Source organism: Polypterus senegalus, chromosome 17 (genome assembly GCF_016835505.1).
Source record: "Polypterus senegalus isolate Bchr_013 chromosome 17, ASM1683550v1, whole genome shotgun sequence".
Lineage (NCBI taxonomy): Eukaryota > Metazoa > Chordata > Cladistia > Polypteriformes > Polypteridae > Polypterus > Polypterus senegalus.
Window position 1 is genome coordinate 97,677,437 of NC_053170.1, and position 26,204 is coordinate 97,703,640.

The window sequence follows — 26,204 nt, forward strand, 5'->3', positions numbered from 1 at the left end:
TGCAGGGTGAACACACAGACGCACATAGAGACAGACAGACAAACACACACACACAGACACATACAGACAGACAGGCAGGCAGACAGACAGACAGGCAGACAGACACGAGGGCTGATTCACCTAACCTGCATGTCTTTGGACTGTGGGAGGAAACTCCCGCAGACACGGCGAGAACATGCAAACTCCACACGGGGAGGACCTGCGAGGCAAAGTCATCAAAAACAATAGCAGAGGAGCCCAGCCAACATCGAGAGGGTGAAAGCCGCTGAAGGCTCCACGGACCTTTCCAAGATTGTTCACCTCTTTGTCCTCACGAGGCCCGTTCTAAACACGTCAAATCTTAAAGCCGTCACAAGCAAACACCAACCAAAACAGAACACGGGTTCAAAAATCGCAGAACTCGCCACTCCTAACGCACATTCAAAAATGAACAGCAAGGGATTGTGGGTAGGCTCACTGGATTTATAGGGGGGACCACTCAGGAAACAGGAAACATGCTGCGTGATTCACCAAATAAGAGGAAAGTACACATACAAGGCGAATAATTAACATAAAAGAACAATAAAACACAAAGTCCATGTGCACAAAACTGCAGGTGGATAAACCAAAGAAGTCACAAGCTGATGCCCGCTCTGCTCTCTGTGAACTTGGCAGAGGCCTGTTGATGGCCTGAGCTCGGGGGGTCCTCTCGACCCTGGGGGTCTTTAGCCGCTCTGCTCTGCTCTGCTCCTGGCCTTGTTGCTTAGGCTCCTTTATTGTCCTGCCTGTTTCTGCCTCTTCCTGGTCTTCCCCAAAATCGTCCCGTGTTTTACTCCATGCAGTTTCCCACTACTCTGAAAACTGCCCACCCCCCCACCACCAGCGTTGATGGCTGATCACCTCCACCGCATCATAAGGGTGCCATTGTTTGGGTGGTGGACACTGAGCATTTCCCCTTGGATTGTGTGACATGCCAGTGAGGCCACATCTGGAGTTGTGTGTGCAGTTCTGGTCCCCTCACTACTAGACAGAGCAGGAGAGCCCCCAGGTGCATCCTGGGACTTAAGGACATTTCCTGCTCGGACAGACTGTCCTACTGCTGGATCACATGGTGCAGTCATAAAGCAGGGGAGACCTCCTCCTGGCAGCCCCTGCAACACCTAACAGCTCCCATGAACCTCTGCAGGAGCCCAAGCTGGGGGTGCCATCAGTTAGTCCACTGGGGGGACTCTTTGCCCCCACACTGCAGTCTCACATTGTCCTTTCATTATTATCAGGTGTGAGGCAGGCAGCACTCACCCTGACAGGGACGCCCATCCATCTCTCTGCTCCCTGCAGCAGGGGGTCTTTCTGGCCGGGCAAGGTATGACCTTTCACCCCGGCCAGTGGGGCAGTCCACCCGTGTGCATTACACAGAAAAAATCGGGAAACAAAACAACAACCAATGAGAAAATCCAAACCCTGGATCAGAGTATAGATGGCGTACATCCAGCCAGGAAATCCTGTAAAAAATGAGCTACAGATCACAACGCTCCCCAAAGTCCCAGGACACTCTGAGGGGTCCGTCTCATCCATCGGAATATAAAGATGGGGGGAGGGGTGGTGGTCCCTCAGCCTCTTGGGGTTCCACTCACAGAATACAAGGACTATCGTCAAATGTTACATATGGATGGGTCAGAACAAAGCTGGATTAGGACCCCAGGACACATGGACCCCTCGGGTGACTTTGCTCCTTAACAGAATTCACACACTGGCTCGTGTAATGCAGGCTGGCATTTCGCATTGTTGATCCCAGCATGAGACTCGATTGTTGTATTGCCACCCCCACCCCCACAGGGGGATCCCCTTGGGCATTTCAGCTCATGGATGCTCTCATCATTTCATCCTCCAGCTTGATCATTTGGAATCATACATTGACCAGGGTTGGGGTGGGGGGCACATGGATACTCCCATAGTTTTACCCCCCCCGTCCATCGTTACCCCCGATTGCAGATAATCGATTGTATCTTCCATCGACTTGGCCCCCTTGGCCATTTTTGTGCGTGGACACTCCCACCTTTTCATCCACCTCTCAATCATTCCGACTTGTCGATACTCAATCGATTCTTTCATTGACCTGGGGGTGTTGGGGGGTTCGGGGTCTTGGTCAGCACAAGGATACTCCATCGTTTGATCGAGTTTGGTGCTTTTAGGTGGAGAGGTCCCTTTGCTGTCATGGGCACCCAGAACACCCTGGCAGCGGATCGGCCCCCCGATCAGAGTTGCCCTAAATATCGATAAGCTTTCCTGTCTTTTATATAAAGCGTTGTACGGACGTTTCAAGCCCGTTTTTGTGCGTACGCCAGTTTCATAAACCTGAGCCCCCTGCTCTTCTCGTCTCGGCCCGTTTGAGCTGCCCGTCCACGTCTCTCCCCTTCAGCCCCCCCAGTACGTCACTAATTCTGATCTACAAATTTCAAGACAATGACATCCAGCCGGTGGGCCGTGTCTTAACTGCTCTGTATGGGTTGTCTCTTGGGGGGGAGAACGTGGCGGGAGGTCCCAGCCCTGGAGGTGGCCTCCACATGCTGCAGTGTGACAAAGAGTACGGAGCCCCCCTTATTTTTTTTGGCTCCGTCTGTTTTGCTGGAGGAGGACAGAAAACAACATATTGATTGGCCTGCTGGGGGGGCTGGAATTTTAGAAACCCGAAATGTGCATCTGAGGAGCCGACCTGCAAAGACGCAGGGAGAGGACGGCGCCCCTGTGTCACACGACGACTGTCTATTTAACGGCTCAAAGTGTAAAACTTGTGTGCTGACGGCTCTGCCAAGCTGCGTGGTGTGGTGAATCCTCCCACTACACCCCCCAGCAGCAGCAGCAGCCCCCCTTCTGGCCCCGATGTGTATAATTGTAGTCATTGAGATGTCGCTCATTTGACATGCTATGTAATTACTGCTTGGTTTTAAAGGCTTAGTGCTTTTCACTTCACGTTCACATAATACGGGGGGGGGACACAGGCGTCGTCTTTCGTGTGACATTTAAACGGCGCTCGGTTTCCTGCTGCAGAGCTCGTTGGAGGGATCCATCGTTTGGGGGTAACACGTGGTCTGCACAAACCTCGAGGAGCCAAAAGGATCCGTGGTCACTTTGAGGGAGGGTTGGAAATCTCACCCTGGGTAAGGGGGTGTTTGGGGATAGCCAATCAGAATCCTAAGTACACACAGACACCCCTCAGACCATCTAGTTTGACAGCGACGGGAGCGCGTCCTGCATGCCTGTTTTTACTTATTTATTTATGTGCAAGTTAAAGTCGGGAGGTTTATCGTCATCGGTAAGGCCGCAGCATCATCACAGCACCACTTGGGGGCGTCGTATTGTGGCCGTGTGTGCGCATGTGACCAAAATAAATGTCACCCTGCTTAATAAAGGAGAAACGCCGGAGTTCTGTGAGGAAGCAACAAAAGGGCACAATTGGAGCAGAGCACCCGACATTATTTATCTTGACTGCTAAGGGGGCACCAAACTAAGGGTGTGGCGTGTAGGTGGGTGCAGAATTGGCTCCGGCACAGGAGGCAGAGGGCGGCGGTGCGAGGGACCTCATTGGAATCGGGTGCAGTTAAGGGTGGTGTCCAGCAGGGGGCAGTGCCAGGGCCACTGCGGTTTTTAATTTTTATAAGTGACTAGCCGTCCCCCGTGACTCCGCCCATGTGAGGAGGGCCCCGCCCCGCTGCCACTCCTGATGTCACGCTTCCCCCTCCCCTTCAGCCTGCAGCCTCTTTCTCGGATTATCGTGAAAATATCCCTCCTGCCAGTGAACTACGAGTCTTAGTGTGATGAGAAGAGTCACAAAATCTACCAGAGGGAGAGAGACCAAGCGAGGTGGCACTGGCAGATAATCGAGAGTCCATTGAATCATCACAGGGCACTTGGGCAGCAGACGGCCTTGGGCAGATTTAATGTCAGTAAAAGTAAGGAATTACACGGAGGATGAAATAAGATGAAGTCTGAATACGCAGTGGGAGATCCGAAAATCGAAAGTCCGCCTTATGAGAAGCATTTAGGATTTGTGGAAAACTCGACTATCAACTGGCAGACTGCATTCAGAAGAAGGCTGACAGAGTATTGGGTTATATAGCGCCTTGATGTGTGGAGTCCAAGTCACAGGTGGTTCTGCTGAAGCTTTAGGACGCACTGGTGAGGCCTCATCTGGAGTCCTGTGTGCAGTTTGGGTCTCTGAGCTACAAAAAGACATAACAGCACTGGAGGGAGTCCAGAGAAGAGCGACGAGGGTAACTCGGGACTACAGGTGAACATTCCAGGTTTTTATAATTAAAGAGGCTTTCTGACCAGCTGGGCTATATGCCAACCCACCCCAGTGGGCATTTTGGGGGCTATGCAAACTCCTTAATGCTTGGGACCCCTAGTTGTAACAATTTCTGATTGGCTGACTGTATCACAGAGGAATATGTTAAGGCATGAAATTCCTTTTTAATGAACTCATTTGTCATTTATACAGTATATGCACATATCCCTGTACTGTAGATCTACTCTCTCTCTCTCACTCTCTCACTCTCTCTCTCTCTATATATATATATATATATGTCTTTCATTGAAAGTGTTTTAAAGGTCACATGGGGGAGTATCGGCACAGTCTCAAATAATCTGGCAGCTGCAATGTCAAACAACACAGCAAAGGGAAAGCATCCTTGGGGGGAGTTGTTTGACTGAGTCATGTCACCAAGGACATGACAAAGGTGACTGCATTTCCAGAAATGACAACATGATAAAAGTGTCACCATCCTAAAGTGACCTGTCATTTGGAGATGCTGCCAGTTGGCCGTTGTCTCTTCGCCTTGACATCGGCCACCTCCTGGACTCTGGCTGAGACCAGCCGTGAGAAGCGCTTAGCGTTTTTGGTCGTTAGAAGGGTGCAGGTCTGCCGTGTTACTCATCTTTGCAGAGTCGGAGTGACACAGGCGGCCCTCGCCAAGCACGCTTTTCTCCTGCGGAGGGGAGATGAGTGCTGGAATGATGCAATGACCTGAAATCTGACACCCTGGCGGTGCTGGCAGGGCTATTGGCAAGCGGGCGGGCGGGCGGTGAGGTCTCCTCACTCCCACTCACTCTGTCACTCTCACTGTCTGCCGCTCACCTCCATTTCACGCCCTTCATGTCCCTTTGTTGACTCTGCCGAGTGTAAGCAGGGCCCTCCTCTGGCCTTTGTGCTTCTGCTGCCCTCTTGTGGTACAACAGCAGATCTGCTATTATGGGACTTTTTCTACTTTCTAAGCCGCCCGCTCCTGAATATCTAAGCGTCCTGCAAGCATCCTTGTGATTTTTCTCCCACTTTCATGATTATTTTTTTTTTTTTTTTGACCAGAGCTTGAACCATCCCTGAAAGGCATTTTTTCCTTAGACAGTCTGTGGATAGCCACAGATTTCTTGTCAGTCAGGGACAGGTGTGACAGCTGTGACAAGAGCTGGCCGTTCACCTTATGGACCTGACTGCTCCAAAATGACATCAAGTCGACACTGGAAGGTCTGAGAAGTGCTCTGTGTGAAGAAATATATAAAAAATAAAATAAGAGATAAAAAGACATAAAGGGTTGGGGTACCAGGGGTCACCCCAATTAATGTCCGCTGATGAGAAGCATTGCAGCAAATAGAAAGAAAGGCAAAGTGTCGTCGCTAGTGGCCATGATGGCTCTTCACATCCGTTTTAGAAAAGGGGGGTCCCAGGGGGGGTCCCTCCCAAAGCCTCGGTGGTCTGCTCTGGTGTCACATGGGGGCTGACGACTCAAGGGAGGAGGTGACAACGTCGATAGCCCTCCACAGAGTTCTCGTCCACACACCGGATGTACTTGAGACACGCAGATCCTTAATGCCCACCTGCTCGACACCGTCCTGTGCGTCTGATCTTCTTGGTGCTCCCGTTGGGTCACATCACCAATTTACAAAGCTGTCAAAATGTTTTGTGCATCAGAGCAGGTCGGAATTTTACAGAGTTTCATTTTTTTTTTCTCCTGATATGTTTCAATTGAAAAAGATAAACATATGAATGGCTCCGGTGCAAACTGGATTGAGATACCCCAAGGGGACAAATAAAGAATATCGGATGGAATTGGAAGCAGAGTGAGGCGGCCATCTGTTGGCTCGCATTGAACTTCTTTGTTACCTGGCTGCTGGTGAAGAAAAAGAAACACAGAGGAGCTTGAAAACTAAACTTGAAACAAAAGACTTCCGTCTGATCAGCAGCAGTAATCGGTTACTAATTAAGATGGCGGCTAGAAAGAAAACCAGCAGCCACTGCAGCCCTCCAGGACCGTAGATGGACACTCCTGTACTTCACGTTTTATACTGCATCTAAAAATCAAAGTGGACCTCTGCGGTAATGTTTGCAGTGCACCATCTGTTGGAGTGTATTGTGTAACTCATGCAGTAATAAAGTGAATTTCATTCATTATTCCAACAGATGGCACATCACAGACGTAGATAGTAGTGAAATGCATTGCTACAAATGTTTGTGATGCGCCACCTGCTGGAATGACAAATGCATTGCATTTTATTAATAAAAATGTTTGTGATGTGCCATCTTTTGGAGTGACAGAGACATAGCAACGAGACAGACACACAGATGTTTATCCTTCTATTAAAGTGCATAAAGTAGATAATACTTTCAAATACGTAGTGTGAGCGTATCTATCTCTCTATCTAATCCTGCCTACTATACCATATTCTATCAATCTATCATATAGCGCCTTTCACGTCTATCTATCATATAGTGTCTTTTCTATCAATCTATCTATCATATAGCGCCTTTCACTTCTATCTATCTATCTATCATATAGCGCCTTTCACTTCTATATCTATCAATCTATCTATCATATAGCGCCTTTCAGGTCTATGTATGTATTATATAGTGCCTTTCACGTCCATCTGTCACTGTCATTTTGCCTTATCTGCCTTTGTACGTCTTGATGTAACCGCAGGAGGCCATGTCTTTAAGCAGTGCCTCTGTTGTTTGCCTTTCCAGTCCGTTTCTGTCTCTTTGTGCCATTGTGCAGTGGCCCGTGTCCTTGTCATCAGTCTCTTTGTGACGTGTCATGCCAGCCACTGTCCTATCTGGATGCGACTCACTAATCTCTTCCATTTTGTTTTGCAGTGCTGAGCCTGCAGGATCTGTGCTGCCGCGCCATCGTCTCCTGTACCCCCGTTCACCTGGTTGACAAGCTGCCCCTGCCTGTTGCCTTAAAGAGCCACCTCAAGTCTTTCTCCATGGCCAACGGCTTGAACGCCAGAATGATGCACGGACGCTCCTACTCCCTCAACGCCAACAACAGCAAGAAGCGGAACAGCCTGAAAAAATCGAAACTCATCCGCCCGCCCCAGAGCCCATCACAGAGCTGCACCCGGAACAGCTGCAAGATCTCGTAGCCCACCCGCCCGGTCCGAGGACTCTGCGCCTCACGCTGCTGCTAGGCCGACGTTGTTCAAGCGGGACTTGCCTTGACAACGGTTTGCCAAATCTTAACTTCACACGCGCAGGAGTGAACCTCTCACCGTAACAGAAGCCATGTTCTGCTCAATAAGAAAAGGGAAGGGTGAGCAGAAATCGAGAGAGACCACCTGGGCAGGGAGAAGTGGGAATCCCGCCCAGCAGTTTGAAAAGGACGCGTCTTTTTAATGAAGGTTTGCCTTTTAAACACTGAAAGCACTAATAATAAACGCTGCATACCTGTGTAACAAAGATTTGGATACGAACAGAAGCTTTTTTGTGTATTTAAAATGATGTATGATGTTGTTTGATACAATAGTGTATTATGATTTGTATTATAAAGTTTGCTTTTTTGGAATTATTGCCAGTTTTACATGCAGTGAAGAAGAGACGCCCGACGGGGAGCACAGCGGGGTCTCCGCCAAGTGTTTTTGTAAGTTACAAACTCGATTCTTTGCAATAAATGTTTCAGGCCGAAAAGGAGGGGCGTTCTGCAGTGGTGGTGTCTTCTTGTGTTTCTAATGATGGGGACACTGGCACGGGGGTCTCAAAGTCAGGGCCAGAACGTGACACTTTGTACACCCAACGGGAGCTGAAATCTAAAAACGGGGGGCGCCACGTCCTCGCGACAGACAAGACACGGTGACGACCCACGGCCACCGCGTGCCACAGGCCATCGAGGAGTCGCGCTGACAAAGAAGCAGGGTGAGCGAGAGGAGCGGAGACGTTACAAAAAAAAAAAAATAATAAGGGGCTTCATGAAAAATGAGGGAATTCAAAATATCACCTCCTGGCAAACGCTGAAGTAAAGCAAAGAGCCGCACTGCTGAGGCCAGCCACGATCTCATCGGTGGACAATTCTAATGAAAAAGAAAGAAACAACAGACAAAGACTCCATGGCTCGAGTCCCGTGGCCTTCCCTCTTGTCCGGGCTGCTAGAAGGGACCACCAGAGACCTTCTGAGACCAAAAAAGGTTGCAGTCCTCTTCCCCATCACCATCTTGTCAGGCAGCTTACGGAACAAGGGGCTGCTTCTCAACTCGCCCCCATTGCTCTTAAACTGGGGGTTGAGTTGGGGGTCACGTAGGATTTGCAAACTGGGTCGCAGTCGGTCATCACGGGTTGATAATGCAAACCACATTCTTTGAGGGTCTCCCTTGGTAAACTGTGATACTCTAAGGGACCCCACTTTGACGATTTGTGCCAATTTTCCTAGCGGGACCACCTCATCCTCCCCTAAGCTTTGACGAGTGGTGCCAATTCTACAAAGGGGTCCCTCGTTCTGACAATCATCAAGGGTTGGGTTGCTCGCCTCCCGGTGGTCAGACTGAAGTCGCCGTAACGGCTGCCCGTGTGTTTTAACGTCAGTGCAGTTTTATTGCTGTGATACAAAACTGGCAGAAAGACTGCACCACTGAGACCACCGCGTCACTGAGTCTGACCCATGCCCTGTGTGGGGTCCTAACCCAGGGCTTCAAAATAAATGCATTGGGGCTTGTATAGAAAGGCGCTATATAACTGAGGATGACTTTGTGGGCTCCAAACCCTGGGCTTCAGATTGAGTAGGGTGGGACTTAACTACAGTAAGGTGTTGTGTGCTCTTGAAGGCCATGTGGGGTCTTAACCCAAGTCTTCAAAATTAGTAGGATGAGATGAAAAGGCGCTATAACGGGGAAGATTACTGTGCTTGACTACCTGTGGTGCCAGCCACCACCTCACATAAAGTCATACTCTGTAATCTGAGGTGCCAGCCATCCTACTACTAAATTTAGTTTGAGGTGCCACCCTCCCCATCATATTGCAGCAAGTTCTGTAGTCTGAGATGCCAGCCACCCTGCCCACTACGAAATAAGCTCTGCCAGCCAGCCCCACCACTGGGGACCATTCTCTGCTATGTGAGGTTACATTGTATGGTGCCAGGCCCCCAGTGTATGATGACAGGTTCTGCAGTGTAAGGTGCCAATCACCACACACACACACACACCACATCCCAAGAAACTGCAAAGGGACTCCCAGATATTCTGAGCTGGACGGTGCAGGTGCCAGTCATTCTTTTTTGTTTTGATTTAAGAAATGCACTTCAGTTTGAAGTACCAGTGATCATAATGCATGATGCCAGATACAGAAGATGACAGCTACCCCTTCCCATCCCAGCATTTTACATGCCAGTTGCTCAGAAGTGTGAGGTGCCATCCACAGTTGTGCTCAGAGACTAGTGCCACTTAACGAGGAGTCAGGCACAGCAGTGTGGGCTGCCAACTTCACTCATTATGACAGGCAGCAGTTTTAAAGTAAATGCCCGTGCGGTCCAGACAGCTGCCTTCCCTGGCACAGGAGGAGGCCGATTCTTCTGAGCATGTTCAGTGTCGTGTAGGCGCGATCCCGACGCCGCCGCGTGCACTCGCGTGCTCGATTACTCCTGCGATGCCGACACGGGCGCGGCGCGGTCCCGCGCGCTTGTTTCCACTCCATTACTCGGCGCTCCGCACTACAGCCTAGTAGTCGCCGAGGAGGAGCCGGCCTGCTTCGCTCGCGAGTGACAGACGAGAGAGGGCGGTGGGATGTCTCCGCTCGGCTGAGGCTCAAGCTGCTGGGAATACGAGGGGGCAAAGGACCACACTATGAACCTCCTGCCTTCCAATCCTCACGGAAATGGCTTGTTGTACGCCGGCTTCAACCAGGACCATGGTGAGGCTGACCGGGGGAGCCTGTTTGGGTCGCGTAGTCTGGCGCAGCTGAGCGCTTGGCCCGCCCGGCTCTGTAGGCCCATCCGCTTGCGGCTCTCCTTCTGCCTGAAGGCTACGGGAGAAGCCGGGAGTGACGGACTTACGCACGGCTCGGGGTGTCCGCATCTGTCTGAGCTCGGGGGTGGAGGAACTGAGGGGCTTCGTGAGCGAGTACGGACGGGTGGGCTTTGTCGAGGGTGTCCTAAAGATCTCAAGTGGAATATCAATGCGAACCGTGCAAGTTGACCAACTAAACGAGTGTGGGGTTTTGCGTACTTCAGAATGACGAAGGGCGCCGTCATTGCAGTGGCCCGTGACCCGTGATGGTGGTCCTGTTCCGGCTCGATGGACTTTCCCTGTCCGCGGTTGCATTTACGTTTATTTTACTGACTGACGCATTTATCCAAAGCGACTTACACAAAAAAAAAGAGGTCAGCAGAATGGCGTAAACGGGGTTAGGGGGCTGTTTGGGAACAAGTATGACAGGACAAGGGGACAGAATTGACCTTAACAAAGGAAGAGCTCGGAACAAAATGCCAGCGGGATATAATTCGTAAGTATCAGGCAGACAGAAATGAACGGCACGAGCGTCGTCAAAGGCTTCCTAATCACAGGGAAGGAGTCAGAAGTTTGAGTGCCGGTGGGCACCCCGGTCCACCAGCCAAGAGTGGCACGTGAGGAGCGCCTGGGTGGAGGGTTGATAGGAGCAGGAGGTGCGGAGGACCTCGGCGGAGTCTCCATATGCAGTTGTGCACTTGAGCTTTTGTACCCCGGGCAGAGTCTGTGATACGCGCACCACTTGTTAAAAAAAAAAAAACGACGAGGCGACAAAACGCATTTCTTTTATTTTTAATGGGGTTCAAATGAAACTGGTAGGCATCGCAGAATGGCACACTCATTAAAGAAACCACAGCAGCAAGTGTAATAATACGAGGGTCCTGCGCACCCGTGGCGCTTAATGTCGTGTGACGCCCCCTTTAGCATCACCGAGTGCCTTTACTTGGCGCACACGAGAGCGGAATAAGGAGAGTAAATCAGTCAGCGAGTAAACGTCCGTTCACACGTGTGCGGGTCCACCAATGGAGTTAAAGTCCGCAACGGAATCTGGAAACCAGCTTGGGGGCAGGGGGTCTGTCAGTTCGAAAAGGAACTTCGTTACATTACTCATGACTTACACCAAAATGTTACGGCCAATCTGATCACGTCTTCTCATCGCTTAGAGACTGATGGAACTTTATTTGACCCCGGGGGACATTTGGCCTTTTACAGAAGCTCTTTACATAAATACTATAAATACATGAATGGATCAACACACACACACACTAGAATGGCTAAAAAGAAAGTTCTGACTCGGCAGTCCCAGTAAGGTGCAATACAGGAGCGCCCTGCAGTGTTTCTTGACACACTTCTGCTGAGTGAGTCATTGGCCGACAGCCCACCATGTCAGTGTGTCACAGAGAGGATGTGCAGCGTGGTTCATAATGGCACTCCGTTTTGTTTTAATTCTCCTCTCTTCTATGAAAACCTCCAGAGTGCGTCCCATAATTGAGTGCGCCCTTTCAATTAGCTTATTTAGTCACTTATTATAAAATGTAATACGTTACTTTTGCGTGACTTTCTTCTTTGATATTTAAAAAAAACCAAAACTGCACGTTTGACTGGCCAGCAGTTATTAAATCGTAAGCCCAAGAATCGTCGAAGTGCAGCCAAATATGATCATCTGCTTGTGTTTCATAAATGCGTTTAGTCCTTCATGTGCAGTGGAGTGTGAATCCCATCCATCCTCAACCTGAGCCCCCAGTGGTTCACCGTGTGGACCCTAGATGCTGCGTCGGCTGATCACACTGTCTCGGCATGTCTGTAGCGGGCGGCTGGATGAAAACCGAAGTGACGCTTTATTGATGTTCGTAGTTTTGCCACTGGGCTGCATGCAGTGCGACTGAACCCCACAAAGGGGGTGGCAGGCCGGCACGGGGGCTTCGACCCTCACATCCAGTACTGCTGGGGTAAGAATAACGTGGCAAGAGTACGTTTTAGACAAATGTTAGGATGTTCACCTAGAGAAGCACCGACACCTGGAATATGTGGTAGACAGGAGGACTTTAGTGGCCTTCAAAACTCAACTTGATGTTTTTTTTGGAAGAATGAAGTGGACGGGACTGGTGAGCGGAGTTGAGCCGCCTGGCCTGTTCTCATCCAGATCTTTTAAAAACAACTGTGGCTGGTGATGTTTGATAAAAAAAAGAAAATCAACAGTTTTGGAAACGTCTGTTGAGTTAAAATGAGAGCACTCGGAAGCCGTGGAGGTTCAGTAGGTAAGACTTTTTCAGTAGCTACAACAAGTGGCTTCTGATGAAGAAACTGGTTAGAATGACAATGGTGGCCCTCCAGGATCGGAGTTTGTGACCCCAGGAGTGAGTTAGTCATCGGTTGGCTTGCTTTGCATCCCCTTGTTATTTATGGGGTTGTTATTGTCATGTACAGAGTCCACTGATGCTTAAGAACATGCACTCGCCTCACTCCGGCGCCATTATTGAGTAAATCTACCATACGTGACATGTCCCAAACCATTAGTCCATAATTATCTGCTAATTTTGTTTGGGTGGGCACTGCAGCTTTCCCTGCACACTCATGTGGACACGCGGCATATCTGTAGTCGTAGTGCTGAAGGTTCGACTTTGATCCATCTGTTCATCTCGCCCTTTTCTAGGAGTCTTACATGGCCGCTCCACTTTTTCGTTTGCACCAAAGACGAGCTGTGGTCTGCCTCTTCGTGGGCTGAAGGTATACGAGGGTCCGAAATTCAGAGAAGGCTCTGAAAAAATGGTCAGGCGAGTGTTAAGCACAAAGAAGGAGTGGGATGCCCGTCCACATCCACCACCGAGTACGATATCGAGCGGTCCATTCCATGATTCTGACAAACCGATGAGGATTTCGGCCCACCGGTACACTTTCAGACCAGAAAAGGTGGATCACTGCACCTCTTTGCTGCAAACGGAGAGTGGAGCGGCCAAAATGACGAGATAAACGGCCTGACTGAGGTGGGAAAGTTCACCACGGAGACCCCCAGACACACCTGCGCCCCGGGAGAGCGTACAGCAAAGCCAAACTAAACGGGCAAGTGACCATTGATTACTGTTGGGTAACAATAATACATAATGGCTCACTCTGCACGTCTTTATTGTTTAAGGCAGATGTCCTTTGTGTTTTGGACAACTAGAGGTGGTCTGCCACAAGCAAACTCGTATTAATCGGTCAAAAAATCAACAACACAAAGAAAGGGAGGTTTGGAATCTTAAAAAGCAAGACAATCAAAATCGAGAGGAAGGAAGTGTGCAGCTGTCACGTGTGCAGAGTGTGTGGAGTTTGAGACCCCCGGATTTGCAGCGTATCCCACTGCAAATACAAAACACCTGTAATTCACCTGCTTAGTTTGGTGTTAGGACCACCACAGGTGGAATACAATTCAGAGTGTACTCCAAATAAAAACCACAATGCCGGGCCGGCAGCAGTGGCGCTCAGAGAGCTGAAGTGGTTCACTAGGGTCTCATTTCTAGTGTCACAGCCGCATGTAGCGAGAGACCCTCTGTGACGCTAACGCAGTGTGCAGCTGCCATACAAAATGTTGGCCGCGTCAGGAGCTTCCATGTGGGTTAAACCGCAGCGTTAAATGCAATACTGGAGGGTGGGCCGCATGCTGGGTTCAAAGTGCGAGTCTTCTAGGTGGTCCCTGACTGAGGGTGAGATTGGCACCCGCACTGCAAATGTGTAGTCCGAGGGGGGTGCTTTGTGACAACAAGTGTTGTGATGCCAGTGACAAACACCTTCGTCATCGGATGAGGAGCCCCCGTTCATGCTGCACTGACTCGTCGTGCTTTTCACGTCCTTTTTGACGTTTGCCCACCTTCAGTCCCCCATGTCATCTGTCGTGTGCTCATATTTCCGGCAGGCGGTGCAGCTCCGTGCCTGAAGCATTGGAGTTTACACAAGGTTGTGGGTTCAATCCCCCGTATGTCTTTGCTCTGCGGTTTTAAGAAATTCTGCAAGTACACGCGGTGCTCCCCATCTAAGACAGGCTAATATCTGAGTAATCGGCGTAGACCTCGTGTTGTTTTATTTGATACGCGGCTCGTCCATTTTGTCTCTTATAATGCAGCCTGAGTATCCCTAATCTGAAGTGCCATTAAAGGTGGGTTCAGTGTGGAAAAGGGAATGAAATTACAAAAAAAAAAAATAAAATGGGACACCACAAGTTGAAAATGGCACATTGGTGGTTAATGTTTTTAAAACGGAAAGATTTGTGGAAAATTGAGTACACGCATTTCAGTTCTTCATTGCAAATACGCAGCAGCAACCCTCTGGAATGGGCTCTAAAATGGAGTCTCTGTGCCACAATTGTCACTTTTGAGCTTTAATATGTTTGTCACATTTACGCATGTTATAACGGCAGCTTGGTGATCTGAATCATTGTGGCACTTTTATTATCGTTTTTCTTCTCCTGTACATTTTGCCTGTTTTTATATTTTTCTTCCTAACCCCGTCACCTGGATAGACCGATACAACGGCTGTCCTTTCGTGAAGGCAGATTATACTTCTGTGATGCTTCCTGGGATGGCGTTTGCTGACAAATCAAAGCTGTTTGCCTTGCTAGTTTTGTTTTCAGAAAAAACAAAATTGGTGGGGTGGGCATGGGGGTCTGAGCTTTAACGGCAACTTCAGAACACAGGGTGGAGGCTTCATTGTGCTCTCAAGTTCACTGCTGGTGGCTGCAGGTTTTCATGCCACCCAATCTCTTCTTTTAAAACGGCGGGTGTTTTACAAACTGGTTATGCTAAACGCTCACTAAATGAAGCAGGATGTTAGATTCGTAAGAATTTGTGTTTTTTATTTTTAAGTATTTTGTTCTTTATGATTTCTGCTTTACTAATATGCACGCAAGTGGGCCTCACTACACGAGCGGTGCGTGTCAAGTCACTCCGGGGTCCCCTCTGCTTGTCTTTACTTGTCAATATTCACATAAAATAAGAATAAAAAAGAAAATGAGTGAAGTATGCAACAGTATGGCAAAAACACATCTCTGTGGGTTTCTTTTGAGTGCAGCCTGAATGTGGTGACGGCTTATGAGGTCTTGTAAAGTACCATAGCAGGAAACGTCGTTTGGGATTTCAATTGAATCAAAGTGGTACGTTTATTATTTGTGATGCTGCAGACAGACTGATGGGGCAAAGCACCTAATCAACGAAAATGATCTGCTAGCGAATCAAATTAAGAAACTAGTTGGAGTGACATTTTTTACAGTCGTCTCCAGGACCGTTGTGTTGTGTAAAGACTGGTAACCATCACCCTGTTAGTGTCGTGTTCAGTGAGCACCAGGCTGCCGCCATTCAACCATCAAATACCAGTGACTGGCACAGGCGTGGAGACGGGGAGGACAGAGCTGCCTTGTACTGCATGTGTCCCTTTGTTGGACCCCCTTTTTCTTTCCTCAATTTAGCAGTCCAGTGTCACACAGCAGCGCCATGGCCGACCTCTTATACCCCTGTGTGTTGTGGCCGTTCAGGCCAAGGTAAGGCAAGGCCGATGCTGAAGGGAGTGTGTTGTCTGCTAAGCTGTCTGCCTGTTTGTCCCTGGGCACAAATAAAGTTCTGTCTTGTTATCAATATATAGCACCTTTCATATCTATCCATCATTCTATAGAGACTTGCTTATCTATATTATTATCTATCAGTCTCTCCACTACATAGTGCCTTTCATATTTGTTATGTAGTGTTTTGCCTCTCATACCCTTTCATATCCATCCATCATTTAGTGATTTTCTTGTCTGTCTTTGTAATACCTACAGTGCGTCCGGACAGTATTCACAGCACTTCATCACTTTTTCCACATTTTGTTATGTTAAAGCCTTATTCCAAAATGGATTAAATTCATTTTTTTCCTCAGAATTCTACACACAACACCCCATGATGACAACGTGAAAAAAGTTTACTTGAGATTTTTGCAAATTTATTAAAAATAAAAAACTGAGAAATCCCATGTCCATAAGTATTCACAGCCTTTGCTCAATACTTTGTCGATGCACCTTTGACAGCAATTCCAGCCTCAAGTCTTTTTGAATGTGATGCCACAAGCTTGGCACACCTATCCTTGGCCAGTTTCGCCCATTCCTCTTTGCAGCACCTCTCAAGCTCCATCAGGTTGGATGGGAAGCGTCGGTGCACAGCCATTTTAAGATCTCTCCAGAGATGTTCAATCGGATTCAAGTCTGGGCCACTCAAGGACATTCACAGAGTTGTCCTGAAGCCACTCCTTTGATATCTTGGCTGTGTGCTTAGGGTCGTTGTCCTGCTGAAAGATGAACCGTCGCCCCAGTCTGAGGTCAAGAGCGCTCTGGAGCAGGTTTTCATCCAGGATGTCTCTGTCCATTGCTGCAGTCATCTTTCCCTTTATCTTGACTAGTCTCCCAGTTCCTGATGCTGCCACCGCCATGCTTCACTGTAGGGATGGTACTGGCCTGGTGATGAGCGGTGCCTGGTTTCCTCCAAACGTGACACACCAAAGAGTTCAGTCTTTGTCTCATCAGAACAGAGAATTTTGTTTTTCATGATCCGAGAGTCCTTCAGGTGCCTTTTGGTAAACTCCAGGTGGGCTGCCATGTGCCTTTTACTAAGGAGTGGCTTCCGTCTGGCCACTCTACCATACAGGCCTTATTGGTGGATTGCTGCAGAGATGGTCGTCCTTCTGGAAGGTTCTCCTCTCTCCACAGAGGACCTCTGACAGAGTGACCATCAGGTTCTTGGTCACCTCCTGACTAAGGCCCTTCTCCCCCGATCGCTCAGTTTAGATGGCCGGCCAGCTCTAGGAAGAGCCCTGATGGTTTTGAACTTCTTCCACTTACAGATGATGGAGGCCACTGTGCTCATTGGGACCTTCAAAGCAGCAGACATTTTTCTGTAACCTTCCCCAGATTTGTGCCTCGAGACAATCCTGTCTCGGAGGTCTACAGACAATTCCTTTGACTTCATGCTTGGTTTGTGCTCTGACATGAACTGTCAACTGTGGGACCTTCTATAGACAGGTGTGTGCCTTTCCAAATTATGTCACATCAGCTGAATTGACCACAGGTGGACTCCAATGAAACATCTCAAGGATGATCAGAGGAAACAGGAGGCACCTGAGCTCAATTTGGAGTTTCATGGCAAAGGCTGTGAATACTTATGTACATGTGCTTTCTCAATTTTTTTATTTTTAATAAATTTGCAAAAATCTCAAGTAAACTTTTTTCATGTTGTCATTATGGGGTGTTGTGTGTAGAATTCTGAGGAAAAAAATGAATTTAATCCATTAGGGAAAAAGGCTGTAAGATAACAAAAAGTGGAGAAAGTGATGAAGCGCTGTGAATACTTTCCAGATGCGCTGTGTATTGTGCCCTTCATATCTATCACTTTGTGCTTTTCTTATCTATCATTACACAGCACCCTTCCTACCTCTCTCTGTGATATATAGCACCTTATATATCCATCTCTCTGACGTACGGTGCCTTTCCTAACTCACTATCATATAGTGCCTTTCCTCCCTGTCCATATGATACAATAATAATACATTTTATTTAAAAGCGGCTTTCAAGATACCCAAGGTCACTGTACAACAATACACATCGAATCAAACAAACCAATGTACAAACAAAATATTAAAAAGAAACAATCGGTTTTAAGTCCAGATTTAAAAACAGAAAATGAAGCCCACGCACGGAGCTCCAAAGACCGGGCACTCCATAGCCGTGGCCCTGATGGTTAATAACAAGGAGTCTGAAGAACAAAGTGAACGTGATGGAGGATAGGGACAGATTAAAGACCATGAAGAGCTAAAAGGAGATGTTTATATAGAATACGGAAGAGAACCGGTGGCCAATGCAGCTTTAGAAGTGTCGGAGGGTTTTACGTGGCTGCCGAGTTCTGTACATGTTGTAGTTCATTTAGACTCGACGCAGGGATACCAGCCAGCCATGCATTGCAAAGGTCCAGTCGTGAAGTGACAAAAGCAGGAATAAGCGTCTCTGTTGTTACCAGACAGCAATGGACGCAGCCTTGAAATTTACTTAAGGTGGAGAAAGGGCAACCTTGGTAATATTATTAATATGAGGATCACAGGGGAGCGTAGGGTCAAGGATGTGGTAAAGCCAGGGGTCTTTACTGAGGAATTGTCTGCTTTCTTTAAAGTGCCTTGAGATGCATGAATTGAAGCCTCAGGTTTTTCACGTTTTAGTCTAAGAAAGTTTTCAGACAGCCAGTGGTTGATGTCGGCCGAACAGGCAACCAGTGCAGGAGGAGGTCGTGTGTCTGTGTGACCGGCGTGACCGTGTCGCTCAGAGATATAGCGCCTTTCTCGTCGATCTCTCTGCTCTTTTGTCACTTTTACCCTTCATAAGTTAACAGCCAGGCCAGGAATTGGCGTGTTTCCCCTCCTGCTGCAAGTACAGGGTGGTCCAGATCTAGTTCTGCAGATCCAGATCGTCTGGATGACTTTGATTTATGCGGGGACGGTTCCAGTTCGGCACAAGGATGATTCTTCATGTCGTCAGTTCGCACACTTCTCCGTGGTCCGGGATTTTTCGGGTGACTTTCTATGTAATAAACTTAAATAAGTTATAGTGTAATGAAAATTGCATAATTAGATCCGGACCACCCTATAGACGGTGGGCTGCCCAGTTTGCTTTTATCAAAGTTGAGTTTAAAATCTCTGTTTATTACTTTTTTTGTGGTTAAAAGAGGATGTTTGCATAGTTTCATTATTTATTGCTTTCTTTATTTATCTGTGCCACGTCTCTAAGAGGGCAGGACCCCTGAAGGTATCAACCAATGCCACCCACTAATAAAAACACTTGGGGGAACCACTGAAGTGCTAATGAAATGTGACACGTTCTTAGTGGATGGCCACTGATTCTCTGGTGATTTGTGACACGAGCCGAGGGTGTCATCGTGTAAAAATTGAACTCCTAACAGAAGGAAAGATGAAAACTCCAAATGAAACGCGGCAGTTGTGCCTTAAACTCCAGGTTGTCCGCTTCCGCATTTCAGCACAATAAAAAGCAAAGGTTGCTCCATGTCTTAGCACCGCCTGCTCCCATCAAGTCACAAGTGACAAAGCACTCCAAAGTGCACCAGGATTTGGGGGACACTTTCTGTTTTAAGTGACAAGATCGGCCACCACAACTGTGGGACGTGGCCACCGCGCCCCATTCTGTGCCTTTTCCAGGATTTTGTACGTGTTTTTGTTTTTTTCTTTCCAGCTCTTGCCTGGTAATTATTAACAGGGTGTTGTCGGGTTTAAACATTAAAGCTCAACTAAAGTTCAATCAAAGTTCTTAAGTGACCTGCAAGTATGGGGCAAAACTCCTCTGAGCCGACTCCGTGGACAAAATGAGGAAGCCATTCCTGCTTCATCTTAAGTGTGGCGGTTACTGCAGCAAACACATGGGAGGCAAAGGAGCATTTTTAAGATGCCTGTCTGGATGTCTTTCATTTATTAAACGTCAGCCTCATCCATCCATCCATCCACCAAACCCGCATTCCCATCAGCCTACATCTGCAGTAAAACTTTATGCATGTCTAGGATTTTCCAACCATTAAGTGCTGTAACACTGGAAAATATAAAGAGAAGGAGGTTAGCAAGCAAAGCAGCGACAGGATCTGCTCTGAAAGATCAGAATAGGGAAGGCCAGAAACAATCCAAGTGTTGAGTAAAATATGACACAAATCTGGCAGGCAGTTTGAGGAAGGAAAGTGTGCCACGTGGACGTGACTGCCTTGTTCCATTAAAGATCTGCCTGATTCACTGGTGTCGAGCTTTGGCGTAGTAAGGAAGGCCTGCGTTCTGCAAGCCGTTTTGTACTTCTTGGTGTCATGGCGGCACATTTAGGAACAGAGAGAAGCTTCTAGAATTAGTTGTGATCAGCCGAGTAACTGTCTAGAGCAGGGTCTCTTAAACTATTGGGCTGACGCCGGTGTTGTATTTGATTTGAACGGGCCGTATGTGGATTGTGAAATTAAACAGTCGGCCATATGCCTTGATTGTGCCATGCAGCCATTGTAACTGTCGGCGGAGATTCTCCATTCGAACAATCGAAATGGGCCTCGAAGACGCTAAGAAGGGCAAAGTTGGGTCGCGACACATAAAAAGTTTAAGAAACCCTGTTGTGGAGCGACCCGCTAATTGGTAGAAGACCCGAGATGTGTTCAGCAGAGAGTATAACCAGCTCACGTGCCCCCATTCCATTGTACTCCTTGTTCTTCTCTGGATTTCTCAAGTTCAGCTCTTACCCTTCTTTTCTGTGTTTGCGACAACGGTCAAGTCTTACTGGGCACATTTCTTGAACCATCCACTGGAATATTCTGTCTGTTTACTTAAGCATTTCAGCAGGCTCTAAAACAAATGCTGTGTATGTCCTGCACACTTCACACCAAAACTGTGCCAACCCCTGAATAACTCTGTTATTCTCTCACAATGGCGTGTCGCAAACATTCACACTGCTTTTACAAATCCCATACCAAATGACATGTAACAGAGATGTGTGCATTGCATTTGTCGTTCCAACAGATGACCCAACACAGACATTTACAGGAATACAAATGTTTGTGATGTGCCATCTGTTGGAAAGACAAACGCAATGCACAAGTAAAAGACATTTTAATAGATGGTGCACTGGTTAATGCTGAGGTCTGTGTTTCGCCCCGTCTTAGACAAGTAGCACAGCTAGTTAAACTTAAAGAAATAAGCAAGATGCGTATCTCAGGACACGTTTAATTATTTATGATTACGTATCTTTTGTGTTTTCATGTATTTTTTTATATTTCACAATATATTTATATATTCCTTAATTTTATTTCCTCCAGTGTGCTCTTGTGATATTGTAGGACACCTGTGGGTTGGGTGGACCGTCGGAACTCTTAGGTCCTCAAGGCTGCAACTTCGCTGTAACCGACCAGCAACCTGCAGACGCTGTCCTTCAGATGAGACATCAAACCAGGGTCCTGACTCTCTGTGGTGGTTAAAGATTGCTGGGCATCTTTCAGGAAGAGTAGGGTGTACCCTGATGTCTTGGCTAAATTGCCCACCATAATCCCCCATCTACCCGCTGTTCCTAATTTTCCAACTCTCTCTTGTGGTGAGTGTACTGGCACAAGACTGGCTGCCGTCACATCATCCACATTGGTGGTGGTAGCGGTTGAAGTGGCTGCCCGCTGTCTATGTAAAGCACTTTAAGTAGGTTAGAAAAGCGCCATGTCAGTGTCGTTAATTATCATTGTGACTATATGCAGTATATGATGGCCGGCCTGGTCACGTGGACTGTGTGGCGAGTGAGAGCACAGAGACATGAAAGTCGTCCCCCTGGCTCCCCAGCATCCCCTGCTCTGTCTACCGCTGATGCCGCTGTGCTCTTTGCTTCTTTCTCATTTTGTGGTCTGCCCCATCTCTTCTTCTGCACCCTCGTGTTCTGTGCTATCATTCGCTGGCTCCAGGATTTGCTGTCTGCTTGTTCAAGGAGTTGAAGACTCAGCAGTACAGATGTGCCTAAAATAACCTCCAGCTGTTAAAATCTACGTGTGGCAGTGTGACGTCTGGTCCTGAGGCTGCGCGTTTTCACTGTGAGCAGTTTCTTCCTTTGAGCTTGGGCCCTCATGCTAGTTCAGTCTTTGGTTTGCTCCAGAAGTCTCTTCAAATTCACAGCACAATTCTGTACGACTCAGCAAGAGATCACCTTTGTCACAGCACCTAGAAGGCCGACGTCGATTCAGTCAGGCCTTCAGTCTTTTGTTTTGGCTTCCTTGCTTTTTAACATCTGTTTTTTTTTTTTTTCCCTTCTTATCTGGTCCCTCATTTACACAGAATTGCAAATGCCAAGCTGGCCCAGTCAATGGCTAAGTAGATAACGTGGATAAGGTGCTAGTGGCTCTTACATGTGCTTCTAAGAGAGTGCAAAGTGTCCTGGCCTGTCCCCAGTGCTGCTGGAATAGGCTGTGGCACCCGGGCAGATGCGAAGATGATGCGAGACTAAAAGGAACTTCTGAATCCCTCGTGATGTCGGACACACAAATCATACGTTTCAAAAAACGAAACGTGACGCTGACTTCAGTTTGCTTCAGGGGCCTGCACAGTCCACCGATCTCGGTCTAGTAGAGTAATGAGGTGGCTGAAAGAAATGCAGGTCCTGCATGAGGCTGTGGAGTCAACATGGACCAAAAGCCCAAGAGAGGGTCTGCAACCCCGTGTCGAATTGTGGCTGCTCGGTAGGCAAAAGGTGGAGTCGTGCCTGTTGGTAAAGAGGCAGGCCCACTAAAGTGACCACCTGGGGGGTGTGTGTATGTGTGTCGTCTTCTTATGGCTGGTCCTGTTAGCGGACACCACGGCAGCTCATCTGTTTTCATATCTTGAGTGTGTATGAATATATAAATAGAGAGTAATCGATGTACACCTCAGTGTTACACAATACGCTTATATACCATTTGGGTTTGTAAAATCAGTGTTAAGGCTGGTGATGTGCCATCTGCTGGAATGACAAATGCAATGCATTTTATTACTACACACATTTGCGATGTGCCATCTTTTGGAATGATAGACACATAGCAACTAGACAGGCACACAGATACTTGTCCTTTTACTAAGGTGGACTTGGTATGGGATTTGTAAAAGAAGTGCTTATGTTTGTGTTGTGCCATCTGTTGGAATGAAATATGCAATGATTTTAATACTACAGACTAGCTGTGCTACCCATCTAAGATGGGTTGAAATTGAAGTGATCAACACAAGGTCTATGTCTCTGTTATAGGCCATTTAGTGTGGGATTTGTAAAAGTGCTGTTATTGTTTGTGATGCACCATCTGTTGGAAAACCAGTCAGACGTACGGACACTTATTAACTTGGATGCTCGCTTTAGGAGCCAACTCCTTCATGTTGGCCTCATTTTGTTATGCTACAGCCTCGCCAATTTGACAACAGCTGCCCACCATGCTTATCTGTATACATGAAAGGGTATGTTTGGCACAAACATCAGGATGTTTCTCTGCACACAGAAGACCATAGCCACGTGGAATAAGTGATAGTGTAGTATGGTAAGACAATTGGACTTTAGGGAACTTCTAAACTCAACTAGACGGGCGAGCTTTGTTGGGCAGAATGAAAGAAACAGCAGTCTGTGAGCCTGATTGCCGCACGTTAATCCCCTTCCATCCTTTTTTTTTTTTTATATATAAAGATGAGCCATTTTATTAATCTGTTGTTTTGCAGTACATTAATAATACTATACATTGCAATGTTATTCTCTTACATAAATTACGAGAGACCCATGCATGTTACAAATAATCTATAATCCTAAAGCACCGTTCACTTCTACAGTTAATTGTTTTCCACAGGTGAGCATCAATAGAAACGCAGGCCATTGTAAAAGGAAACTCAAATAGGCTACATTGCTTACCATGCAGGCAAACGGGGGTCTCCTTCCTTTTCCACCGGCCCGTCTTGCCCCAAAGCATTGGAGGTGTGCCTCTTCATTATGACGAATAAGAGGGAATCTCCTTCCAAGTTCCAACAAAGGCTTCAGCTTCTGGGGACTGACCAGCTGCAAGTACCGTAACACATTTAAGGTGCCGCTACTGTGTGTCTTGCACTCGCATTTCCTCTTCTGATCACGTCACCAAAGCCGAACTGACCAATCGGATCATTCAGGGGGACCAGACACACACACAGACCGTACTGAAAGTGGAATTCATGGTGTTTTAGCTGAATGGGCACAGAATCTCGTGGAAAGAGAGGGTGGAGGCTGTTTTGTGCCACCCCATATTAATGCTCATAGTTTGGGTATGGGATGTCCAGCAGGCTCAAACAGGTGTGATGGTCACATAGTGCAGAAACTGTGAAGGGGTGCGTACACCACAGTAGGACGCCTCCTTTTAACAAACAATCAAGGGGTCCCTCAACTAGCCCTTATGATATGCGATTAAAACTTGCATCCCTGCTCTGAATATGACAGAAGCAAAAGGGGAAAAATGGAACGTAAAGGATTAACTTAATACCAGGCGGGAGGAATCAAAATCTAAAGCCGCCGTGTCCCGCCAGGGCTAAATGTTGCTGAGTCTCCACATTAAAGTAACACGGGCTGTCATGCCAGCTGAAAGGACTTGCTTTCCATCAAGAACTGGGCGCACATCCCACCTGGCAGGTGTTTCGTTTTTATCTTTATATAATCACAGCTGCTTTGGTATAATTTGGTGCGTTTTTGATAAATTGGCTGCTCAGCCTTTGATTGTCTCCGTCATATTCAAGACTCGTACGATCCCTCTGTGTTTATAAAGCCTTTTGTATGTTTTTTTTATTTAATTTAAAGTTTTTACAACACTCTTTAGGCTAGGGGGTCTTAACAAGCTTTTAATTTAATGAAAGTATCTGAGTTATAGGCACACCGGTCCCTGTTATCAGACTGATGCCCTTTAATTAGGAGAGAGCTCCGTCAATCACCAAAACTGCAGATACTTTGGCCGAGAAGTGTTTCAACATCTTGTACATTTTGGGAAGACCCCTTTCAGAGCCTGCATCCATATCAGATATGTGATGCCTTAATGAGGTGTGAAATTTCTTTACCTTTAGTTCCCAGTTGCCTGGCCCTGGTGAAGGTGTAGAGTCGCGAATGGCGTTGGTCTGATGGACAGCAGTGTGAATATTCATTAACCCCGTGGCTGTACTGACCCTCTGGACTTGACTTAACAACATGAGTGTCTGACCTGCTTAGTGCATTAGAGGCCTTCAAGTACAAAAAACATTTTTTGAAGTTATTTTGGGTATTTATGAACCTGCAGTACCTCATTTGATCAAAACGTTTTTGACAAACGAGCCGGCAGTTCTTTAGTTTGTATGTGTGCTGACTTGATGCACTTGTTAACCGTGAAACACCTGAACTCCGTCACCTCGAGGAGTGGCAGTTCAGGGTGTAGATGGGTGCAGAATTGGCTGACACAGGAAGCAGAGGGTGATGGTGCAAGGAACCTCATCAGACTTGGCCGATGTTAAGGCTGGTGTCCAGCAGAGGGCAGTGCTGGGGCTGCTGCTATTTTGAATATCTATAAATGATTTAGATAGGAATATAAGTAACAAGCTGGTGAAGTTTGTAGATGATACCAAGAGAGGCGGATTGGCAGATCATTTGGAATCTGTCATTTCCTCACAGAAGGACTTGGATAGCAGACAGGCTTGGGCAGATTTGTGGCAGATGAAATTTAATGTCAGTAAATGTAAAGAATTACACATAGGAAGTAAAACTGTGAGGTTTGAATACATAATGCGCGGTCAGAAAATTTAGAGTCCACCTTATGAGAAGGATTTAGGAGTCGTAGTGGACTCTACACTGTCAACTGCCAGACAAGCCATTAAGAAGGCTAACAGAATGTCAGGTTATATAGCGCCTTGACGTGTGGAGTACAAGTCACAGGAGGTTCTGCTCAACCATTATAACACACTGGTGAGGCCTCATCTTGAGTCCTGTGTGCAGTTTGGGTCTCCAGGCTACAAAAAGGACATAGCAGCACAAGAGAAGGTCCAGAGAAGAGCGACTAGGCTGATTCTGGGTTACAGGGGTTATTAATGCTTGCATTAAATTTAGGTTTTGTTAGATCTGAATGCACAATGCGAGGTCTGAAAATCGAACGTATGCCTTATGAGAAGGATTTAGGAGTCGTAGTGGACTCTACACTGTCAACTGCTAGACAGTTTTCAGAAGCCATTAAGATGGCTAACAGAATGTCAGGTTATATAGCGCCTTGATGTGTGGAGTACAAGTCACAGGAGGTTCTGCTCAACTTTAAAACACACTGGTGAGGCCTCATCTGGAGTCCTGTGTGCAGTTTACTCTCCAGGATACAAAAAGGACATAGCAGCAGTAGAAAAGGTCCAGAGAAGAGCGACGAGGCTGATTCAGGGCTACAGGGGGTGAATTATGAAGAAAGATTAAAAGAGCTGAGCCTTTACAGTTTAAGCAG

At 47.4% G+C, this 26,204-nt stretch overlaps 2 protein-coding genes across 2 annotated transcripts in view; both read left to right on the forward strand.

The window, feature by feature from the left end:
* The window catches only part of LOC120517380 (ras-related protein Rab-40B), a 45,764-nt gene extending 37,812 nt beyond the window's left edge, over positions 1-7,952 (forward strand). Inside the window, exon 6 of the mRNA XM_039739663.1 lies at positions 7,124-7,952. Within this exon, the coding sequence (XP_039595597.1) occupies positions 7,124-7,395 (272 nt within the window). The 3' untranslated portion in view covers positions 7,396-7,952. The remainder of the gene's footprint in view (positions 1-7,123) is intronic.
* A 1,961-nt stretch (positions 7,953-9,913) lies between these two features.
* The window catches only part of wdr45b (WD repeat domain 45B), a 34,123-nt gene continuing 17,832 nt past the window's right edge, over positions 9,914-26,204 (forward strand). The window contains exon 1 of the mRNA XM_039739270.1: positions 9,914-10,144. Coding sequence (XP_039595204.1) covers positions 10,078-10,144 — 67 coding nt within the window. The 5' untranslated portion in view covers positions 9,914-10,077. The remainder of the gene's footprint in view (positions 10,145-26,204) is intronic.